At 43.7% G+C, this 22410-nt stretch overlaps 1 protein-coding gene across 1 annotated transcript; it reads right to left on the reverse strand.

The window, feature by feature from the left end:
- Positions 1 to 1937: 1937 nt before the first annotated feature.
- Positions 1938 to 20278, reverse strand: BRD3 (bromodomain containing 3). The gene is made up of 11 exons (XM_010165325.2): positions 19960 to 20278; positions 17672 to 17809; positions 16554 to 16701; positions 14811 to 15025; positions 12757 to 13128; positions 6848 to 6976; positions 6235 to 6426; positions 5510 to 5745; positions 4692 to 4984; positions 2850 to 2975; positions 1938 to 2053 (listed from the first exon to the last, which is right to left on the reverse strand). Exons 1-11 carry the CDS (start codon positions 20158 to 20160, stop codon positions 1938 to 1940), a joined length of 2166 nt encoding a protein of 721 aa, XP_010163627.1. The 5' UTR covers positions 20161 to 20278.
- Positions 20279 to 22410: the final 2132 nt, after the last annotated feature.

Consider the following 22410-nt stretch of genomic DNA (forward strand, 5'->3'; position numbering starts at 1 on the left):
CGTAACTTTCTGTTAAACTCCATATATTTTTTTCTTTACAATAAAAAGTTAAGAATTTACAATAAATTTCTGCCCCTCAGATTACAAACTTTATATAATTATAGAACTGGTGTTTTCCTAAAATTGGATTATAAAATAAAAAATCCCCAGTTCTTAAAAAAAAACAAAACAAAAAACACAGGGGGGGAATCTCTAGAAATGTTACAGAGAAAATAATAATGTGCTGCATCAAGGAACTGTATATACCTGTATGTCTCCAAAAATCTCTACAAAACAGGAAAAAAAGAGGGCTAGGGTAAAAGGATAAAGAATAGAGAAAACAAAACAAAAAATGAACACACCAAACATGACAGAGCACCAGACACACAATAGACTGGACTGTAGCACCTGTAGGTATTAAGTCCATTGGATTTAAATAAAGTCTCAGTTTATTTGCTTTTTTTGTTGTTGTTTTTTAATCTAGTTCAAACCACATCAGAAGACTGCAGTTCTGCTGGTCTGCATAACGCAGCTTTGCTTTTGTAATTTTTTAGTAAGTTTTAAATGACCAGTGGTGTTTAATAAATAAAGTACTTGTATATACATGAAGTTAGGGACAGTGAAAACAGTGAATTACAGCAATGCAGGCCAAAATGTTAGGCTGGACTAAAAAAATTGCAAGCCTTAAAAAAAAAAATTGCCTCTTTTCTTTTTTCCTCCTTCCCCTCTTTTCTTTTTCTTGAGGTAAGCATTTCAGTGTTTGGAAACTTGCACCCTGCATGACACAGAAGTAGCATTCCCTTTCTAGGAGCTCACTACCAAAATGATAAGGAGGGGGAAAATACCCAAACACAACAAACAAAAAAACCCCACCCCTCAAACACACAACATCTCTCCAATTCCTGCCAGCTCAGCCTCAGCTGGAGCTCAAGTGCTCCTTTATTTTAAGCCCAGACTGAGGCGCTTGTCATGGAGAAAGTACTTAAGCATGTGTCTAGTAACGAGCATATGACTTGCCTTGGTCACTCTGCAGGGATCACTCTGAGGTCCAGCTGAGAACTTTCAGCAAAAAGAACCCCCAGTCTTCAATTAAATAAAAACTTTCATCAAGTGTCCATTTCCTGGAATTCATCTATTTGATAGCATTCCCAAGACACCTGAGTGTCCCTTGCTCCCTTCTTCCCAACATATCCCCAGGAAAAATGAAAATTTCGAGTGGAAAAAGCAAGAAATGCAACCACTTATATTGCTCAGGTGCTTAAAGTCAAATTCATGCTTAAATACGTTCCTGAACAGGTGCCTATGCCTCTACCAAGATTTAAAAAAAGCATGTTAGCAATCCACAGTACATGAGAATTTTTTTCATTTTTTGTTTTTATGTAAAAAGATGATAGCATCTGACATTTTCATCACACTGTAGACTTTGAGATTAAGAATACTAGTGCTAATAACAAATACACCAACTAGTTCAAAAGCCAACATCTTTCAGATACAGTACCATTTTAAAGAGATTACCTTGTGTGAGCCAGGCAGGCTTATTCAAAGAGAACATTCTGGGGAGAGGGAAGGGGCAGGAAGGAAATGTACTACAAACCTCGTGGAACTTTCTATTTGTCTCCTGCTAAGAGTTCAATGTTCTTCCATTTTCAACCAATCTTCTTCAGTTAAAATGTATTTTAGAGACTTTATGCAAAGGGAACTATTTGTCATAAAGTCTATTCACACACACACGCGCGCGCACACAAAGATCTTTGACCTATTAAAAGAGCGCCCCCAAAAAAATGGAAGATACCTTTAATAACACTGAATTAAAAAATAAAATTAAAAAAGTCAGAGAGAGAAAAATAAACCTGACCACCGTGGAACAAAAGCAGTATATTAAGGAGAGAAAGGAACACTGCAGAGCATCGGTGAAGGTGATGTCCATTTTGGGTTCTGTGTGTCTAAGTGTCCATAACTCATTCCGAATCGCTGCTGTCTGAGCTGGAGCCGCTGGAGCTGCTGCTCCCGGACTCCGAGGAGCTGCTGCTGCTGAGCCGGGAAGGGCCTCCAGAGGGAGCTGAGCCAGATTTCTCTGTGGGGAAGAAGGCAGCAACGTGGTTACGTGCAAGGAACTCAAATAGAGTAGGTTTGCCCACAGCCTTCATCCACCATGGTTTCATTCACAACTTTGTTTTTCCTGAGCAGCTTATCTACCCTCAAAACTTTTCCTCGCTGCAATGAGGCCTGCCCCATCAGTGGATATCAAGGTTTCTCAGGCTGCAGGTGACCATGAAAGTTTGGGATCCACACAGGAGCCCTACAGAAGGGCAATGTCCTCTGCAGCCCTTTGGTGCTCATGGTGAGGCAGCCCAGAGCACCCAGAGTTCACAGCCTTGCATGCTTCAGTGCAACCTCTGAACCCAAGAAAACCCTGCTTGACTTGTGCAAAGCTGGAAGAGGCTTAGCTTGCACTGGAAGAACCTTCTGTACCATTTTTTTCACACTCTGTGAGGGCTTGGGATATTTCAAACCCACAATGGGGAAAAAACACCCATTAGATGCTCTGCATTACTGGTCTGTATGCGCAGTCCTCCACAGGCTAACACGCAGCAGATGATCCTCCTCCCTCTGAAGGATGAGCTGTCTCCAAGACACCTCACATTTACAGCCCAGGAGACCTTCCACCTGGACAGGGACCAAAGCAGCCCCCACACAGCTCAGTGTGCAGCAGTAACTTGCTGCGCCCTTACACTAGTGACTAACTGGGGCAACTGTCAAAGAGAGAAACCCAAAGCTACAAGAATGGAGCAGCTTTGCCTCAGTTAGGAAGTCTCTCAACCTACACAACTTTTTGGGCATTGTTAGCACAGTAAAACCAAAGCCATTACCTTTCTTTGCAGGTTTCTTGTTGTTTAGCTGCCCACTGACGTCCTGTAGCCGTTTTTCTAGTTCTTTCTTCTTTTCCTGAGCTAACTCTTCTTTTGACTTTGCTGCTTGCTTTTTTCCACTTGCAGCTGTGGAGGAGGAATGCACAATTTCTGAAACTGCATGATTGCAGGTGAAAAAGACTGGACATCTTTATTTTACAGGGCATGTAAGTCTGTGCAACTGCTCCACAATGACACTGCTAAGATCAAACGAACCCACAGCAACTACATAACCCAGATAAAGGGCAACACAAGAAGTTGTCTAGATCATCCAGTCTGGAAAGTATTTTAGAAGATAGAAATATCCATGTAATAACCTTGTAGTTACAGGTTATTTACCAGCCAGCCTGCCCTGTAAAATAAAGCATCCCATTAAAAGTTGTCAAAAGTAAGCATCTGCCTTTAAAATTTAAGACGCCTCACACAAGAATCTACTGTGGTTTATGTTGCTTTAAATATAAAACAAAACAAAAAGGACAAATTAAAAGCCGACTGAGGCAAAGGCTGGCAGACAAGAAGAATGTAGCTGCATCAGTTAGGATGGAAATGGTGAGAAGAACCAGAAATACTCATACCTCTGAGAAGAAATATCCCTCCAAAGAAGGGGTAATTGGACACAGGTGTTGGCCAGTATCAGAAGCACAAGACAGGAGCCAGATATTTTGCCTGAGCCAGCAAGGAAATACCTATATTTCTGTGTGCTGTCTTAAAGCAATGATTTAAAAAAAGAAATCTGGAATGCACAGTCCTAAGGGGGTGCATCCTCGAAAATTAAGCATTACAACAGAGAGCAGCCAGCCAGCAGGAGAGTCTGGCTGGGGTCAGGCAAGCCAGCCTGCCAGCCCAGGGTGCACCAGTCTCAGAGGAACAGACGGACAGACATCTGAGGTTATCTACATTACTCTACGCTTTGGCTAAACAAAAGGATGCTTTGTGTTCCTAACCACTCTGGAAAATCTTTTCCTGAGCTATTCCAACAGTGAAAGACTCGGGAGGGGGAATCAAAACACTGTATTAAAAAGCAAAAAGAAGTGTCAAAGACTGAGCTTTGTTTAGGGCGACGTGAAAATCCTGCGGTGAAGAAATGGAGGTGCAACAAACAGATGGACAGAGCCAGGACCACTTCAGGTAAGTGATCCTATTGCTATTCAGCTGGAGCTAAACTCTGAAGGGGCCACAACAATTCCCTCTCTGTGGATAAGGCACAAGAAAAGTCTGTCCTGTACTGAGCCACACACTTAGCAGCACATTAACATTAATCCTCTGATCTGATAGAGACTGAGGGTAATACGGTGAGATCACACCATCTATGAAGAGCAGTTTTGGATGAATGTACAACTTGGACACTTACACCCAGAATCCACAGGTTGCCCAGGTGACTTTGTACAAGGTATTTATTCTCCTGGTGTTTTGGATCCCAACCATGCTTTTTGTTTCCTTCCTAATCAGATGCTAAACTATTCAGGATAAGAAACTGATCCTTCTAGATGTATACACATAACACCTAACACAATGAGACTGAAACCTTTATAGTGCCTTCTAGATTCTAGATAAGTAATAAAGGTATCACACAGGTCTTGCAGAGGAACACAGTATTCCTCCAGGTGTCCACAGCATAACATTATGGGAAGAACGAACAGAAAAACAAGAAGTTTCTGTACATTTTCTTGGGAGAAAAGAAAGTCTGAAAATCCCCGTCATCACATACCCAACAGCTGGATAAGAGTCTCAACACACATGCCCTGACTCCAAAGCTGAGCCCAAGAGATGGTGGGGGAATGTGTGCCCCAGGAGGTAACTTACAAAATGGTTTCCTTTGTTTTTTCTGTAAACAAGATTTCACGTATCTCTCCAGTTCTCGTAAAGTTGTGGGCTTCAATGTTTCAAAATCTATTTCAATCTCATCGGGATTGGAGTCTCTGAGGGAAGGTTCCCTTGACTGGATGATGTGCACCACCCTGCCTAGCTTCTCCCCGGGCAGGCGGTTGATGTCCAAGCTGAGTTGTCGTTTCTCATCATAGGTCATGGGTAGACCTTCCTCCTCTTCGTCTGAATCGTAGGTTGCAGATGCCTGTTTGCCTCCTTTCTTGGGCTGCCTGGGGGGATTGGTAAGCATGGAAACATTCATGGGTACACAGAAGCAATAAACTTTTTTTCTACCCCTCTTGTAACAACCACTCCAATGCTCTTGGCTTTGAATCTCTAGCCAGATGCCTTGAACAGCACCACAACTTCTGAAAAAGTTCAGAAATCTGAGCTCAGCTGACCTACTCCTATTATATTTTAGCCCTGTGAGGCATGACAACAAGCCTATGTAGCAGCAGGAGGGCAGCAATGAAACCGCACGTTCTTGCTGGCTGTGCAAAAGGCAAAAAGCAAAACCTTATCTGAGAGTGATCAGGCAGGGATTCTAGGAGAGTTGGACAGCAGAAATATGATGGTTCCATTGCCAGCTCTAACTTAAAGACTCCCTGGAGTTGTCTGGGAATGGGGACACTATTCAACAGCAAATTAACTGCTCTGACAACTGAGCTTCACCATGAATCCAACACAGACAGGAGAAGTGGGCTGGAAGCTCTTGCCATTCCTCTCAAGGCAACTTGCAGAAGGCAGGCACTCACCTGTTAGCTGTGGTTGTGCTGTTTGCTTTCTTAGCTGGGGCTTTCTTCTGTTGGGTTTGTTTTGGTGGTTGAGCCACCTTGGGTTTCTTTTCCTCTTCAGGTTTTACTTTGTGCTTCTCCTTTTCCTTCTCTTTATCTTTCTTTTTCTTCTCTTTTTCCTTCTTCTCTTTTTTTTTCTTTGGTTTGTTCACTGGTGCTTGTGACAACGCCGCTAGCTGCTCATGGACAGCCTTTAGCTGGGGGAGAACAGAGAAAAGATTAATCAGACTTCAAGGCAACACAGCTGACTCTTCCACATACCCTTCCTCTACATCCCAACATGTAAGTATATTCCAAATTCAGTGAAGAAGCAGTCCAGTGATTGAACTCAGGAGGCTTGGCTTGATTTGAAATTCTTTTAAAAATGCAGTGCAAATACACAGAAGCTGACTCAAATGAAAACATAATTCTTGTTTTATAGAGACAAATAAAAAGCTTAATAGCCCTGTCTAGAGTGCTGACAACTCGGCCTCTGGAATCCTGGATTGACTTCTTGGCTCTCGTACTAGCTTGCTTTGAGGGACCAGATAAGCTATTTATGCTCTGTTGTATTACAATAGCACATGTAAGCACTGTAGCATCTGGCATCGTGCATCTGCATAGTAAGAAAGGCCCCGGCTTAAGCGTTTGCAACCACAACAATCAAAACAGCTCACTTCCACAGATGTGGTACAGGGGGACAATACCTGCTCCTGGAGCTCTGCCAGCCGAGTCGCTCGTTCTTCTTCCGAGTCGGAGCTATCTGAGTCAGAAGAGCTCTCCTCACTGCTGTGACTGCTCTCTGTGCTTTTGCTCACCACTGGTGCTGTTGGCGGAGGAGGAGGTGGGGCCTCTGCAGGCTCATCGGGCATCTTTGCAAACCTCATCTCAAAGACATCCTACAAAAATGGGGGAAAGACTGGTGGCAAAAGGAACCTCAGCCATCAAGACCACATTTTATCCTTTTAAACACACCCGACATCCCACCATGGGTCAGGGTCTTACTGCACTACACAGGGTGCTGTACAAGTAAATAATAATGTACAGATGGGCATACATATTCTGTAAACCCAAGAAAATCCCCCTATTACTTTTTACAGCAATTAATATAACATTTCAGGAGCAGAATGTCGCATTGGGCCGTGGCATGTGAATAGCTAACAGTTCTGCAGCAGAGAACACTGCTCCTTCCAAGGGCTGGAGGAATCACTGACTCTCCCTTGTTGGTGCCAAGAGCAGATCCACACTTGGATCTCTAAGTGGACACCCTGTAGCTGAACTAGATGTAACTCTAGAAGATGCATTTGCCGACACCTTTACCTGGAGCTTCCTGGCCATGGCTACCACTTCGTGGTCTGGAGGATTGTACTTGTAACAATTAGAGAACATTAACCGAATATCTGCTGCAAAACCTTGTGCATCCTGGTATTCCCGACTGTCCATTTTTTTCTGCAAACAAACAAGTCAAAGGGAAAGGGGAGAAAAAGCCATAAGCAAGAGGCATTTGTAGCAACTGCATGGAGGACATATGCATCTTGGAGACAGCTCAGAACAGCCTCAAAAGAAAAAAAATCACATTGTTATAAGAGAACAGTAGTTTGATCTGGCTCATTGGTTCCTAAATAACATTCAGAGTTTGTTTTTTAAAACAAGCAAGCAAAGAAACACCAGACAACTAAAGAAGGTGATATTGTTCCACAACAGTTTAAACACTTTTAAGATTCTCAATTTGAGTCGTTTTCTTTTTCTAGGTAGTACTATGTAAACTTTTCAAGGCCCATATTCATTTGAAAATAGAGTAATTTAGACAAAAGAGCTTACTGGATCAGATTGTAATCAAGGATCATTGATGGGAAGGGCAGAAGTCAACAAACAACCAAGATACAATTACAGGATTACCTTAAGCGTGCATTTCTATGTGCTGCTTGGGTATTTTTGCCCTGTAAACCTGAAAGGGCAGAAAAAGATCATGACCACATCTAACTCCAACTTCCTGTAACACAGGGCATGAATTTTGCTTGGTGATTCTTACAGCAAGATAGGCATTTAAACTGCAACACCTACTCTTGATTTAAAAGCCCAACTGATAGAGAATGGATAGAGAATTCACCCTTTATGAATGTATTCATAATGTTATTTTCTAATATAGGGAGGATAAGTATCAGGAGCTAAACATCACCCTTTATGAATGTATTCATAATGTTATTTTCTAACATAGGGAGGATAAGTATCAGGAGCTAAACATTTGCACCTTGTTCCTTTCTCTTATTTTTCAGCTCTCACTTTCATCCATTTCTCTTGCTGTTTGGGATTGAATGACATTAGTTTAGACAACAGTTTATAGCATTCCTAGAACTTAATTGATTTGATGCCTATATTACTACCATGTATAAAACCTTAGCTCCAACTACTCCTACCAAAAGGAAAAAGAAGCTAACACTAGATTTCATTTGCATTCAAGACCTGGGTTTAAAGAAATTCTCTATTTGCCAAGTGCTTGCAAGCCTCCCTTTTGTAATCTTGTGCACCCGTATGCCCCAGTGAAGGGAAGGGGCCGACTGGCAGATAGGCTGCAAACGAGACTGGGGAAGACAGGTCCCTGATCCAAGCAGAAAGCAGGGCTGCTTAGACAGGCTGCAAACGAGACTGGGGAAGACACGTCCCTGATCCAAGCAGAAAGCAGGGCTGCTTGGGGTCTGTAACTCACACTAGAAACCTTAACGCAAGCAAAATGCCCATTTGTTCAATGGAAGCTACACAGATTTCACAGCTACATGGCAGACCTTGTAACTATCTTTAAACACTGCAATGACTCCTAAAACTGTTTTTGTTCTGAATAGGGCAGAATGTCACCTCCTGGGATGCAGCTTCAGAGGAAGCTGCACGCAGGATGGCGATATTCCTGCAGCCTTACTCCCTGTGGCACTGCAGCCAGACATCTGTCAAACTTTTGTCACAAAACCTCATTTTCTTGGTGAATAATCTAGGAGAAAGTCTCAAAGCCACACCACAGAGACAGAAAGGGAAATAGGTTTGTGCTTCTCCTGTCTGAAGGAAAGCTCGCCTTGTCTGAAAAGTGTCTCAGGCCAATTCCAAAGCAAAACATATGTTCAAACGAAAGGGCCTATTTATTTAAAAATATGTCTTACTGCATGAAAGGCCTTTTTGATGCACTTATATTTGTTTGGCACACTCAATGGCTGATTATTGCCTATGAAATACATTCCAGTGTCTCAGGCTTTGCTTTCATCCAAACCCAACAGTTCTCTAGACCAATAGTTTTAATCTGTGGATTTTCGTTTTGTTTTCTTCTAAAGACTAATTAATTAGCAAAAGGAAAAAAAAAAAAAAAAAAGACTTTAAATTGGTGGGCTGGAATATCTTTGGTTACAAACTCACTTTAAGACACTCAGGTGCTTAAAAAAAGTTTACATTTACAATTGCAAATCAGGAGTCATAGACAAGTAGGACTGGCAGAGGTGCTGGGAGGCCAGCTAGCCCATTCTCTGCCCCATGCAATATCTACCACAGCAATCTCATTTTTCCCCTCAACAATCAAATACGTTTAATACTCTTAAATGTTCATAAATTTGTTTCTTAATGTTTAATATGTCTCTTACTCTAAGGTAAGCTTTGTCCTGCCTACAGACGATACAGAAAAAAAAACCTTTGTTCCCTTCCTTCTTGCTGCAATCTTTTACATGTTTGAAGATCTAAAATGTCCCCATTCCATTTTCTCCTCTCCAAGACTAAACTAGACATCAATCTGTCCTCAAAACATATGCCCTGGACATGGCATTAGGGCAGGGCCACACAGGTCTAGTGACTTAGGCATAGAAAATGCCATCTCTACCAGCTAACAAAGACTCAGCCTGATTCCTGGGGGCCTAACTGCACCTTACAGAAACCACCTCAACAAGAGCAGCTGCTTTGTGAAGCTGTGTTTGTACTCTAGAAGAAGCACAACTTAAGAAATCTTTAAAAATTCCCCCAAAGAATGTCTCCTTACTTTCAAGACCCTGAACTCAGCTGCTCTGAAACCACAGGAATTCACTGCAAGAAAGTTAACCGGTGAGCAGTTACATCCCTAGAGGTAACTCTTCATTCCAAAAGTAAACAGCTTATATAAATCCTCTTGCATGGCAAGGACTGTTGCTTGTTTGTCACTGAATAAACCAAGACACATCCACATCCCTGCTCTTGTGACCTCTCAGCCAAAGCATGGAGCAAGAGAAGAGGTGTTCCAGGTTCCCCCCAGTTCCACTGAAGGCACAGCACCCTGCTTGCCCACACCGAAGCTCCCCAGCATCAGAGAGGGGCATGTGAAAGTACTGCAAGTGGTCCCTGTTTGCCTGTAGACAGGCCAGTGGAAGCACAGTGCTGCTACAGCTTCACAGCAAGCCTTTCACCTTCTTCATGGTATTTGGGCTGCTGACTCAGTTTTTAAAGCATAACCCATGCTTCTGCCCCCCTCTATCCCCATGCTTTCATCCTTTCCTCTCTCTACTCCAAGCAGCTCTGCTCTTTCCCCCTCTGTGATGACAAACAGAGAACCAAGATGGAGATGAACTCACTGATCTTGTCCCTTCAACTCTCACCACTGTCAGTCCTAGCCTCCACCATGGCGCTCCAGCACACCCCTCTGCTCCTGGCTGCAACAAGCTCAGCTACATCACCTCCACCTCTCACCTGCCACCAGCACAGTCACAACAGCTAACCTGCCTCCTCCACCACACAGAGAAAATCTCCAAATCCTTCTGAAGCACACCTCTGCTGGGTGCACAGCCTGGGAAAAAAAAAAAGCTCCTGTACATGAAGGATATAACCAGAGAGCCAAAGTGACAAGTAACCAGGTATTGCAGAGTCTACAATAGCTGCAGCAATGCTTATGTTTTACTTTCTCACATAATTCCTTCAAGATTAGTTTGAAGGCCATTAGCTGTGCTGCTTTACCACAGCCATTGTCACTTGTGCAGAATTAAATCTAAAACCTTTCAGAGCTACAGAGAAAAGTCCCTGACACTGGAGAATTACACCACCTGCAAATGGCAGGTTTCTGTTCCACGCAGCTAATGTATTATAGACTGCATCTTGGAGAAGTCACACTATGATCTACAGGCCAAGAACAATGATAATAAAACAGTCCATAAAAAAACAGTACCAGACAGCACTTCAAACAAGTTTATTAAGAAAAATACTACCATGTGGAAAGACAAATTCAGAGTCTTTATGCGCAAGACTCCCCTGGGTCTCCAGTGCAGACCAGTTTTCTGTCCTATACTAGTTAGGTGCAGAGGGAGACTATCACCTGTACTTGCAGAGGAAGTGCAATCAGAGGTGCGCACTTTTTAGAAGAAAGTTAGGACTATGAAGTGTGAAGAAGTCACCAATCTAAGAAACCAGTTTTGCCCCTAGATTTTACAGTTTGTCACAGGATCCCTTGCAATAACAAGCCACCTAACCAGACATGGAAATACCAGCTTTGACAGAGTCAGGATTTCACTCTTCCCATCTCTTATCTTACTGCATTCACCCAGGGTTTGATCTACCAGGCTGCAGGTATCTCTGGAGACCCACAGCATTCCTAGGAAGTCAAGAGGACATGCTGAGCTGAGACCAGGTCTGAAAAGAATAGGTTAACCAGCAGCCCCACTAAAGTCAGTACAGTAACAACAAGTTCATCTAGGATGGGAACAGACCAGAGTGTGTAAATGACCCTACCCTGAGCAGGAGGGAGGCTTCCTGACCGACCTCAATTATCCATTAGCCTATGATCCAAGCCATGAGGGTAGACCTCCAAGCTCATGGAGAAGAACAACTCCAATGCAAAGTGAAGTGAGCAGATCTTGACAGCAAGCCACATAATTAAAACAACGTACAAGGATTAAGTAGGCCTTCAGCACTGGGCATCCAAGATCAGCACAATGGCGAATACACTGCAGTACCAAAACTGAGAGGAGTTTCTTCCTTCTGCATCCACGCTCAAGAGCAAGAGAAAATGGAAACTTGCACAAGAAAACACTGGGGCCTTCTTCTATCAGCAGAACATTAAACTCAGGTAGCCAGCTTTGCAGACTACTGTGTTCAACCTAGCCATTTCTCCTGCTTTTACCACCACATTTCAGGCTCCCTCTTCTTGCCTGCAGCTCAACTCACCCTTCGTCTTGCCTGCTTCTCCTCCCAAGAAATTGCTGCAGGCCTTTAACACAGCTCAGCTTAAACACTGCACATTGCACTGGCTCCTGTAAACATTGCAAAGGGCACTGCAAGCTCAGGAGAAGAACAGTCTCCAAGCCCAGCTCCACCACAGCCAGCTTCCGATGCTTTTGCCAACCGAGACAGTTTTTTCTGTACAAACCCAGTCAATAATAATTATAATTAGTACTTAGATAGTGCCTTCCAGATATCTGTCCTCACAACAGCCCTGTGAGGGGAGGATTTGCCAAGGAACATGAGGAAAAAAAAAAAAAATGAACGCAGCTGCCTTTTTGTCACCTGGGCATTTAGACAGTCTCAGACATTGGCTCAGATGGCATGCTAATGAAAGCCAGCAGGAACACCTTCAAGAAAGTCTCACCTCCACCAACACCGATTCCAATAGCTGGCTGACAAGCAAAAGATTAGAACAAGAAAAAAAAAACCACAGCTTTGCTCCATGGATATTTAGGAGGGATTCAGAGAAACCTCTCAGCCTACTGGGAAAAACACCTTTAACATTGGCCCATACTAAGCTAAGCTCTTGAAGAGCCAAGCATGAACTGCACAAGCATCACAGTATTTCCTCCCCTCCCTGAGTGCCAGGTGATCATCATGTTTTGGTTGGAATTGCTCAGTGTAAGCCTATCTGGACCACGCATCATGCCAACAAGTAAGCAGGCAGCAGTTTCTGGAAATGGGATACTATCAATCGAATCCTATGAAATACAGCACCTCTTCTCTCAGAGTGCAACACAATCCCAAGGACACAAGTTTAAATAGCTGGATTATCCACAAAGAGGAGAGGATGCCATTGTACCGTCTGCTTTGCAGTGCAGAAAAAAAATAGATGTCCCAAGTTACAGGGAAAAAAAAAAGAGAAGGGAAGGAAACAAAATATTAAAATATCCAGAGGATATCCAAACAAGTTCAGTTTTGCACCCTTGTCCCTTCCCCCTCCCCCAGAAGGAGCCAGCCCTCTGCAACCAGAGGGCTGTGACACCCTGCAAAAGAGGTGGGAAATGTGGACGTACTTTAACAGTACTGAGATCCATGGGGTGTTTGATAATATCGTGATAGTCATGTAATTCCAAGGCCTCTGCATCAACAGGCTTGTAAAAGGGCCATGCATAGGCTGCATGCTTCTTTGAGAGCATCTCTTTGAGAATGCTGTCACAGTACTTGAGGTGCTCAGAGAGTTTGCCCTTCTTCCCTGCATGCTGCGGGACCTCTCCGTCTTCAAGGTCTTTCTTTGGTGGTTTGATGGGCCGGCCGCCGCTCTCCCGTCGAGCGATGATTTTGGCCTGCTTGGGGTCTGAGAGGGGTGTGGGCGACTCGCTTCGGCTGGCAGTGATTGCAGAGGTGGTGGGGGTTGTCGTGTCTGCTTTCCGCTTCACTCCCTTTTTCTGAAACAGCAGATGGACAGGCTTCATGAGTACGTGCCCAGCTCTCGTGCTACACTAGCAGAAACCTAGCACAGTTCACCCTTATTTTTGAGATCTGCCTGTCCCCTGACAGAAAATACAATTACTTCACTGGGATAAATGGGACTTGGGACTAGAGGCTTCAACACGCAATTCAGTGACTACAACATGATGTATTACTATATGTCATCTGAGCCACAGTAACCAGCTATTTGCACGTCTCCAGCCCAACCCCAAACATGATGCAAAATGTGTTAGTTCTATGTATTTCACTGAGATTTAAACTAAGGACTCTTACCTCATTTTTGCCAAGGGAAAGGAGTGCGCCCAGTCGATTACTGCAGCTCAGCTGATGCATCGTGACTTAGTGTCAGTAACTTAACCACATGTTTGAGTCCCCAGTGGCAGGATCAGGCTCTATGTTCTGAACCAAAGCATATTAATCACCAAAGACCCATGAGCCCTCGCTCCCTTGTATTTAGTGGGTGTACTAAGGTAGATCACTTATGGACAAGAGCAAGAATTTAATGATTTTGCCTTAAGCAAATGAAACCTCTCTCGCATAAACTCAAGCTGTGACAATGCAGTCAGCTCTCTCATGCTTCTATGAAGGATTTACTTCTCTAGAGAGAGAGAGAAAGAGGAAAAAGTTCCTCTGAGAAATCTAAGGGAAATCTTAAGCAAATCCCAGGCAGTATTAACTCTGCAGCCTGTATTTGGCAAACTCACTTCTGGGTTCAACTTTGAGTTTGAAAATTAAATTGATTCTCAGAAGCAAGTTATTTGGACAGAAACTAAAGTATGAGACAGGCTTCTGAAGAGGACAGCTTAGCTGTAAGAAGTTCTGACTTACAATTTATCTGACAATTCTCAAGCTATAGGGTTAAATAAGTAAAACAATTCTGCAGCTCTGCTGGCCCACGCAACCTCACAGAGAACACCAGTACTGTTGCAGTTAATTTCACAGTCTAGAAAAAACCCCAGCTTTCTCTAAGCTATGCTTTCATCATTTTTAAAGCAATACATAGCTTTCTAGGAAAATTCCAATTATTTAGAGCAACATTTTAATTTACCCATAAATTAACATAGTAAATAGCAAAACACCAATGGCAACTCCCAGAAGATTACTCGGTAAGGAAGACAGAACTAATGCACCCAAAACCTGCAGGCAACATCCGCCTCCTCCAGCTGGAGTGACAGGCTTGTCTTGAACTGGTTCATAGCAGAGATGAATATTCCTAATGCTGGAGTCTGTAAACCTTAAAGGAACAGTCCCAGTGAAATTGGGGGGTCAGTTACAGAGGGAAGAGATGCTTTGGGCTATATGGTACAAAATGGGGGAAGTCTCCAACAGCCTTCGCGTTATGGAGCATCAGCACTAGCTAAGACCAGGGTCAGATGAGAGCTTGTAACTGCGTTGGAGCAATTACAGATGACATCATTTTAGCTGGGGTGTGGTAAAACTGGCAAAACTTTTCTCAATCCTCTCAAACTCGACAGCAAGCACTTGTCCGAGCACACCCCAAAGGGACAATGATGACCAGAGAGGCAAGGAGTCAATACAAAGAGAAGGAATGTACGTAACCAGAAGTGAGGGGATGAATAGAAAGCACTGCTTAGCAACATTGCCTTCTGAAGAGAAAGGGATGGAGTTCTCCATTTACCTTGACTACCGGTGGCGTAGGAGGCACCACGGGCATTATCGGAGCAGTAGGCGGAGGGGGAGCAGCGGCAGGAGGGGCAGTGACAGGCGGGACATTAGCAGTGATGGTTGGCACAGGGGTGGCAGCAATGACGGGCGTCTGAGACACGGCTGGAGGGACGTTCTGGAACGGGGCCGGCGGGGAGACGGAAGACACGGCCACTGCTTGCTGCGCTCCTTTCAAACGACAAAGTGAAAATGTACTGCAACATACTGATGGTTACAAGTGCTGACAAGACACTGGGAACAAAGTGACACTGGACTGCGCAATCACAGGCTTGGCAAAAGGCTCCCAGTCCAGGGCCACAAGAAGAACACAAAGGACACAGTGCGATTTGCTTGGTGCTGTTACCCAGGGTCAACAAAAAATGAGAAATCACTGACCTAAGTCCTCATACCAGGAGCTTTAGGCCAGCCACATGCAAGCAAAAGACTCCAAGCTTTGCATATTGGGCATGTGTTGCTTTGGGATAGTCTTCATCCCTCATGTGCTCTCAGAGCCACCCTGCACTTAGCAAGAGAGCAGGAGCTCAAGGAGAGGGAACGGAGGGAGACGGTCCTTTTGAACAGCTGCTGCCCTGCACAGACCTCAACCTGGGAGCATCATACATGACAAATGGTAACAACCACTCCCCTACTGCCAGCTGAACACCTAAGAGTCCAAAGCACTTTCGATTTGATACAAGTTACACAGCAAAAGAAACAGAGCTGGCAGTAGAGCTTAAGTCTCTCAATAGCCAGGCAAATGTTTCTTATGCTAGACCTGCACCGTTAAAGAACTGCCTACTAGTGTCATGTTAAGGGGGACAAATCTAGTAACTGATAACCAAAGTTCTGTGTTTTTTATAGCAGTTTTTATCAAAGGATGCTGAAAAGACATCACCACAAATTTCTCTGAGCTTGGATGAAGTTGTAGCTCCACTTGGCACCTGAGATGTGGTAAAACAAAGAGGAACAGTTGACTTTCCCTGAGCAACAGTTAGACCTTGTTTACAGGAAAAAATCTGCAACAGTTTAATTCAGCCCACACAAGCTCCTTTATGAACAGTTTTACCGTGCTTACAGATGTTTTAGTCCTAAATCAATTTAAAATCAACTCTAGGTAAGCTTAGCTAAACATACTTTCTACCAACATGCAATGGTCTACACAGCCTTTTGCAATGGCTTAACAAATCCTTTCTGTTGATCAAACTTTATGATGTTGCAACCATGTGTGCAAAAGAGAAACGTTATACGGTGTTTAGGGGATTGGCAAGATTTGAGTCAAAGTTTGTGCTGTGTCAGACTTCTGCCAGGACCTCAGGTGAGCTGTGGAGACCCAGGTCTAGAAAGGCGTTCTACACCGTGGTCTGTCACTTGCAACAAACTGGCACATCTAACTACCTTGCCTCTTCTTGCCTTGGTTTCTTCTTTGCATACAGAAGAAACAGCATTGCCCTCCCTCACTGAAGCGCTGCATGGATGGTAAGTCACAGCTAGTAAGATGCTTGCGTGACAAATGCAGAGTGGCCTTAAGACAGACAAGCCCTGAAACACTGGGTGAACATTACCCAGACAGCTCGCACTTTCCTCCACTGCTTTAAACATTAGACTATGTGCTCCCTTCCTAGCCTCCTCACCATTTGCAAAGCCAGGCAGCTTGGAAGGTGGATCAGGCCTCAGCAACAGGCTCATTACAGTTACTGTCACTGGACTGGCTTAATACCTGCACTCTGTGTGCCTGCTGATGGCTTGCGACCTTTGCCTTTAGGAACTGGGGGTAATAATTCAACTTCCTCTTGAGGCATCTGGGCAACCTTCTGCAGAAATATCTTCTCCAGGGCTTGAGCCATGAGGACAATGTCATCTGTGGGCTGCAAAAGAAGAATACAAGCCCATGCTGTATCATCCACATATTAGAAGCAAAGAGGTTCAAGATCAGGCTTTGAAATCCCCAATGAACACTGCCCTTCAAATAAACAATGGTATCCAAGCTCCGGCAATAAACAGGCTAGCTCTTCTCCCTCCTTGCATGCTGCCCTCCTGCTCTTCTATTCTAGTTAGCATGCAAGAATTACAGCCTCTAAGTATGCTGCATCCAGAGAGTCATCAGGATTTCCAGTAGGAGCCTGATAACTAGCATCACTGTGGAAGCAGGAAACTAGAACAGATGAGCTGCGCTCCGCTGCTTGCCAGCAGGTCCAAGGGAAGAGTAACACATACTCTGTGGCTCAAACTAATTAATTTATTTCAGTGTGTTCTCCAGAATGGGTCAATGATGACAAACCACCGCAGAAAACATAATACAAAGAATAGAGGCTTTTAATAACCTAACAAAACAGCAAACAAGCCAAACCCAAAACAATAATAAGCAATCTAAAGCTGTGCAACTATGGACTAGACATAGGCAAAGAACAGAGTTATGCTTCCTGAACTGTTCTCTGCTGCTTAGAGATAGTACTTACTGCTAGACAGCTGGTGTAACACATAGCACTAATACCTCACAGAACACTTGCAAAGCACTGCATAAACTGTAGCTCATCTTAAAGAATTCCTAACTGAAAATAAAAGGAGTAAAAACTTGCTACATGACCCCAGAACAGAAGTCTACCTATAATTAAGAGGCCTATTTTGCCATTTTAACTAGTCCGGGGGAAGAAAGAGAGCACAAAGACAGCTTTGTGCATTTCAAGTAATGTGGTTGCAATTAGTGGCATTTCAAATCCTTGCAAGGAGGGCCCGGAGCATAGCAGAGCTGGCCGAGTTCAAAACCTGCACCGTAACAGTTGTAGGTGGGTCTTTTCTAGGCAATGCACCAGCTAAAGGCTTGTCTGAGCTCTTTACCTTGTTATAAATGTAACAATTTGTAAACATGGTGTTGAAATCCTGCATACATTCACTGGCACTCCAGTAATAGTTGTGTTCCAGGCGCTTCTTGATCGTCCCCATGTCCATGGGGTTTTTTATTATTTTGTGATAATCCTGTTGGAAAAACAGGAAAGACATTACATCTCCTGATACACTAAGTGTTGTTCACATCTCCCTTTAGTCCCAGCTTTCTCATTCTCCCTCCCAAAAAACCCCACATCCCCAAATTTTTATGCAAATTGCAAATATCACCTCTGCTTTCATTTATTTTCTAATTTGTAGACTTTTAGTCTATCATTATTATGAACTTGACTACAAAGCACCAGAACTCCTTCCACAACCACCAAACTTCCACAACTCATCCAAATATGTCCTCAGACACACATACAAATGGCTACTTAAGACATTACCAGCTTTTTTAAAAGGACAGCTGTTAATATGTGGAAGAAAAACATGCTTTCTGAGCAGCTCTCCCTGGAAGCTGTTTGCAGCCTCGATACCCCATTACAAGGCCATTTTGGATTGTGCTGCAGAGCGAGAGGGTGTGTCACTTCACAGCTAGACTATCACCACGGCAGCGTGCTTCATGCTTGCATGGGACCAGAAGCTGGGGATGCAGGTCCAGCATCAGCTTTGGCAGGGTGTTTCCTTTAACGCTGGACTGGCTGCAATTTGGGAAGCAGCTTTTCTGCTTCTCGTTTTAAAAGACTGCCTCGGGCACTTACAGAAGTTTACCAGTGCCAGCACTGGCTAAGACTGTGCTAAAAATTTCAGTCTCTCTTTTAAGGGCTTTTCAGTCCTTAAAAAGCTTCCACAAAAGCTAACCAGTTTCCAGGCTGGTCTCAAGCATGTGCAGAGGCTGTGATTAACCTGGAGAGGCTCTAGGCACACAAGGTTATACACTGTAATTTTCTCATTCTGGAGAAAAGCAGCAAGCCTTCTTACTGCACGTGCACACGAAGCCACGTACAGCCACTGGCCACTCTCTCAACCCAACCAGCAAGCATGACCCAAGACACCAATATTTCCAGGTAAGGCATGCTAGGGCAGAGAAGTCAAATCCTGCTGGCCTCTGGGCTTGTGCAGATTTAGGTCACATGTGAACAACAATTATTCTTCCAAGTGACTCCTTTAAATTTTCTGATAATTTGCCATAGAACCACCTTAAAACACCTCACTGAGAAACTAAAGCCACAAAAATAAGACACAGAGGAGCACAGACCTAGAGAAATACTATACAGCTGTTAAAATGTTTTATTCTTTTGGCTAGTGCTTTAAATAGTATCCATCAACAACATTACAGAGTTCAAAAGTCTCCTGATCCAGTCCGTGAAACTGGGTTCTAACCTGCACTTACTGGAGCTCTCTTGACCTTCCATCCTAGAACCATGTTCCCCAAAATCCTACATCTAACTCTCTTGCTCAAAGCAGCCAGAGTTCATTTGTAATGGGCTGCCCAGCTGAGCAGACAGCAGGGAGGACAGGGGGAGTGGTGGTGTCCGTATTTCAGTGAAGCAGGTGGGTAAGGGTATGCCTCCACTCCTGAGTTTTTACACTCAGAGGACCCCTTTGAAGAGGTAAAGAGTGTGTGTATCTGTCCCCTGGAAGAAAGCAGCTTAATAAACTTTGGTAATTTATGAGTAACTGGGCTATCTTGTGCTATCTGGTCTGAGAGAGACCGGTAGATGGGTAAATGCAACTAGCTGTTCTATACTTTCTACTTCCAGTACAGCATTTGAAAACATAGCTTCAAAGTACCCTTGGTAATTAGCTTCTCCTAACACCCTCAACACTGAAGTCAGTGGCAAATCCAGAAAGCCTGTCAAAAACACAAGTTACGTTGAGCCCAATACCAAAGGCTCAGAAAAGTGTGGGGGACAAGGGGTGAAGACCCCTAAAAGTAAAGATGTGAGCTACAAACAAAGCACTACACTTCAGTTGCTCTTAGACAGTTTTCCTGGGTGCTCTTCTCTCACTAAGCGAAAAGCAGTTTTCACCTTCAGAGACCTGCACCTCCTTGCTCTAAGACAGTTTTCCTGGGTGCTCTTCTCTTCTCTCACTAAGCGAGAAGCAGTTTTCACCTTCAGAGACCTGCACCTCTCCAGCTCTGAAAGACATATCTTCCAATTCAGCAAATCTAAGAGAATTCAAGGAAATCCCCAAAAGCAATCTAACCATTCTGATCCAGTGATCAAAAAACTGATCTCACCTACACAAAGCTTCCTAAGAACAAGAATACTGAGCAGAAGATGATAGATACGTACTGGCAAATTCAATTTAATTGCATCAACAGGTTGGTAGAAAGGCCAAGCAAACTGATGCTTCCACAAGGTCTTAACCACAACATTTTGCATATATTGTAATTGGTTGGTCTTCCGGCCAGGTTTATTAGGATTAGTGACCTCCGGAGGTGGTGGATTCACAGGGCCCTGAGGAGCCTGGATTGCCGATGTGACTGTCGACATTTTCCTGCTCTTGCTCTCACTCGCTGTCACGGCAGCAGTAACTGGGAGATTTTCTTTCTTCCTTTATGCTCCCTGAACGGGACTGACATCCCATTTCCAGGGTCCAACCATACAACCTAAATCAAATGAGATTAAGAGGACAGTGTGTAAATACAGATACTTACTTGAAGTAGGCATGTTAAGACACAGAGTTTGAACTCAGGCTCTTTACCCCATCTGCTTTGTTCCCTGCAACACACCATCTTGATGATGAGCACAAGTTCAAGACCAAAGAGACAGTGAAACAGCAACTCCCAAACTCAGTCTGCAGAGAGCCAGTAAGCTTCACAGAGCTAGTTCTTGCTTTACCTCAGAGAGCATCTTCACGCAAATAAACCACATGGGGTAGCATGTGAATATGGTTAGGGAACACAATTAGGATGCAATGCAGAGACTCCCATGAATGTGCTGATCGAAGCTAGTAAATCCATAGCTTGCAGCTCCATGTAAACTTAACCACATTGTCTCTAGACCCATGCTGGCTGGCACTGAGTCAGCTTACAAGTCTCTGCACTGGTGCAACTAAGATGCCATAATCAAGAGTGAACAACAGCTGTCAGAGGACCTTGAAACAGAGAAATGAAAGAAGGGACAGAGGGAGATGCTGTGAACAGTTGTGAATGAAAGGTGTCACCAGAAACATCCTAACTTGAAGTGATCTGCACTTTGAATCTCAGAAATGTCCTACTATGATCCTTACTACACATATCTGACTGGGTCCTCAATTTCGTACAGAAGTCTCAAGATACAGGCTCAGTATAAATAATAACTAATATTATACTTATATCCCATGACCTGGCTAAGAAAGCACTGTCACGCTTTCTCTTAAAGGCACATAGAAAATACAGAAGAATACACAAATTGCATTACTGCATTCTATTTTTTCCCAACAAACTGCCGGGAAAAAAGAGATGGTCTAGTATCACTGTGTCTTGTATACCATATGGTAAACAGCTTTGCCATGTCATTTTCCATAAACATCTGATATTTCAGTTCACATCAGGACTGCTGCTACTCTTCTCATGGTAAACAGACCACAATCACTTTCTGGAGGCAAATTATTTCAAATATGTTTAGAAAGTCACACAAATACTCTCACTGACACATGCCTCTTGGTTGCAGAGAGAAAGAAGAGCAGATATAGAAGCTGCAATAGTACAGGAAGAAGGAGAGAGCAGTAAGACATCCTAGGGAAAAAAACAAAAATCTCTTACTTGGTACAACCTACTGAACATCTAGATTAAATATAGAACATCAACTTACCCTTTGAGTTGACGATTAGATGATGGCAAAAAGTAAACACATAACTAATTTGGGGGAATTTTACAAAAATAGATGTGTATAAACATAAACAGATCTGCAGCAGAGGGGGATGTTTAAATATAGGTCTTCTCAGGCTTGCCCAGGTACCAGAGGTATATGCATTCTGGAGGCTAGCTGCTGCCCCAGCATCTCCATAACTAGGAGAACACTCCAGCACCCCAGTGACATTGTGCCAGAGAACCACACTATAAGGTAGCCAATACTCTGGGTGCCACAGCCATCAGGGACAGAGTGCTTCGGGTGCCACGGCCACTGGGTGTACCTTGTCATGGACCAGTTTGTCTTGGCTCACAGGTGTCCCTGGCTCCAGAAACCACATCCCTGGTTTTTGGGGTGTGGTGGGGTTTTTTTGTTTTGGGTTTTTTTTTGTTTGGTTGGGTTTTTGTTGTTTTTGTTTTTTTGTTTTGGTTTTTTTTTTTTAGTTAATTGTATGGTTTATCTTTTATAGTGCTTCTATGAAAAATGAAATTGTTAAAAACCTAAAACAAATCTAGGCGAGTACCTGTGCCAGTTATGACTCTGCCACCACCCATTCATGAGACCCATTATATTCCAAGGATGCAGAAAAAGAGATGACAGTAGAACTTGCATGTGTCACGCATATGGCACAAATAGAGACCCAGAATTGGGCCTCTGTCCCTATTTTTTGAATACTTAGAGCCAGCTTGGTAGTTCAAAAAGGATTAGTCTCTGTTTCCCCAGCTCTCTCATCTGATCATGCTGGTTGTGCTGCTGTTGGCAGGCAGGGTGATTACAAGCAGCCAAGAAGGATACTGGCATCCTCTGGGCAAGGAATTTCAAAGTTAGGATGTTACTTGGGATTTCAGATGTGGAAGAAAGTGGGAAAGCATTTTCTCCTGATGATCCCTCAACTCAAATCAGCAGCAG

The sequence above is a fragment of the Antrostomus carolinensis genome, unplaced genomic scaffold (genome assembly GCF_000700745.2).
Source record: "Antrostomus carolinensis isolate BGI_N321 unplaced genomic scaffold, ASM70074v2 scaffold5963, whole genome shotgun sequence".
Lineage (NCBI taxonomy): Eukaryota > Metazoa > Chordata > Aves > Caprimulgiformes > Caprimulgidae > Antrostomus > Antrostomus carolinensis.

Excerpts from the sequence above, each read along its gene's own strand:
- BRD3 (XM_010165325.2), bottom strand. The coding sequence starts at position 20,160 with ATGTCGACAGTCACATCGGCAATCCAGGCTCCTCAGGGCCCTGTGAAT. Across the intron at positions 15,026-16,553 it reads AGCAGGCACACAGAGTGCAG|GAGCGCAGCAAGCAGTGGCC; the intron begins GTATTAAGCCAG and ends GTCGTTTGAAAG. Across the intron at positions 6,977-12,756 it reads TGGATCTCAGTACTGTTAAA|AAAAAAATGGACAGTCGGGA; the intron begins GTACGTCCACAT and ends GTTTGTTTGCAG.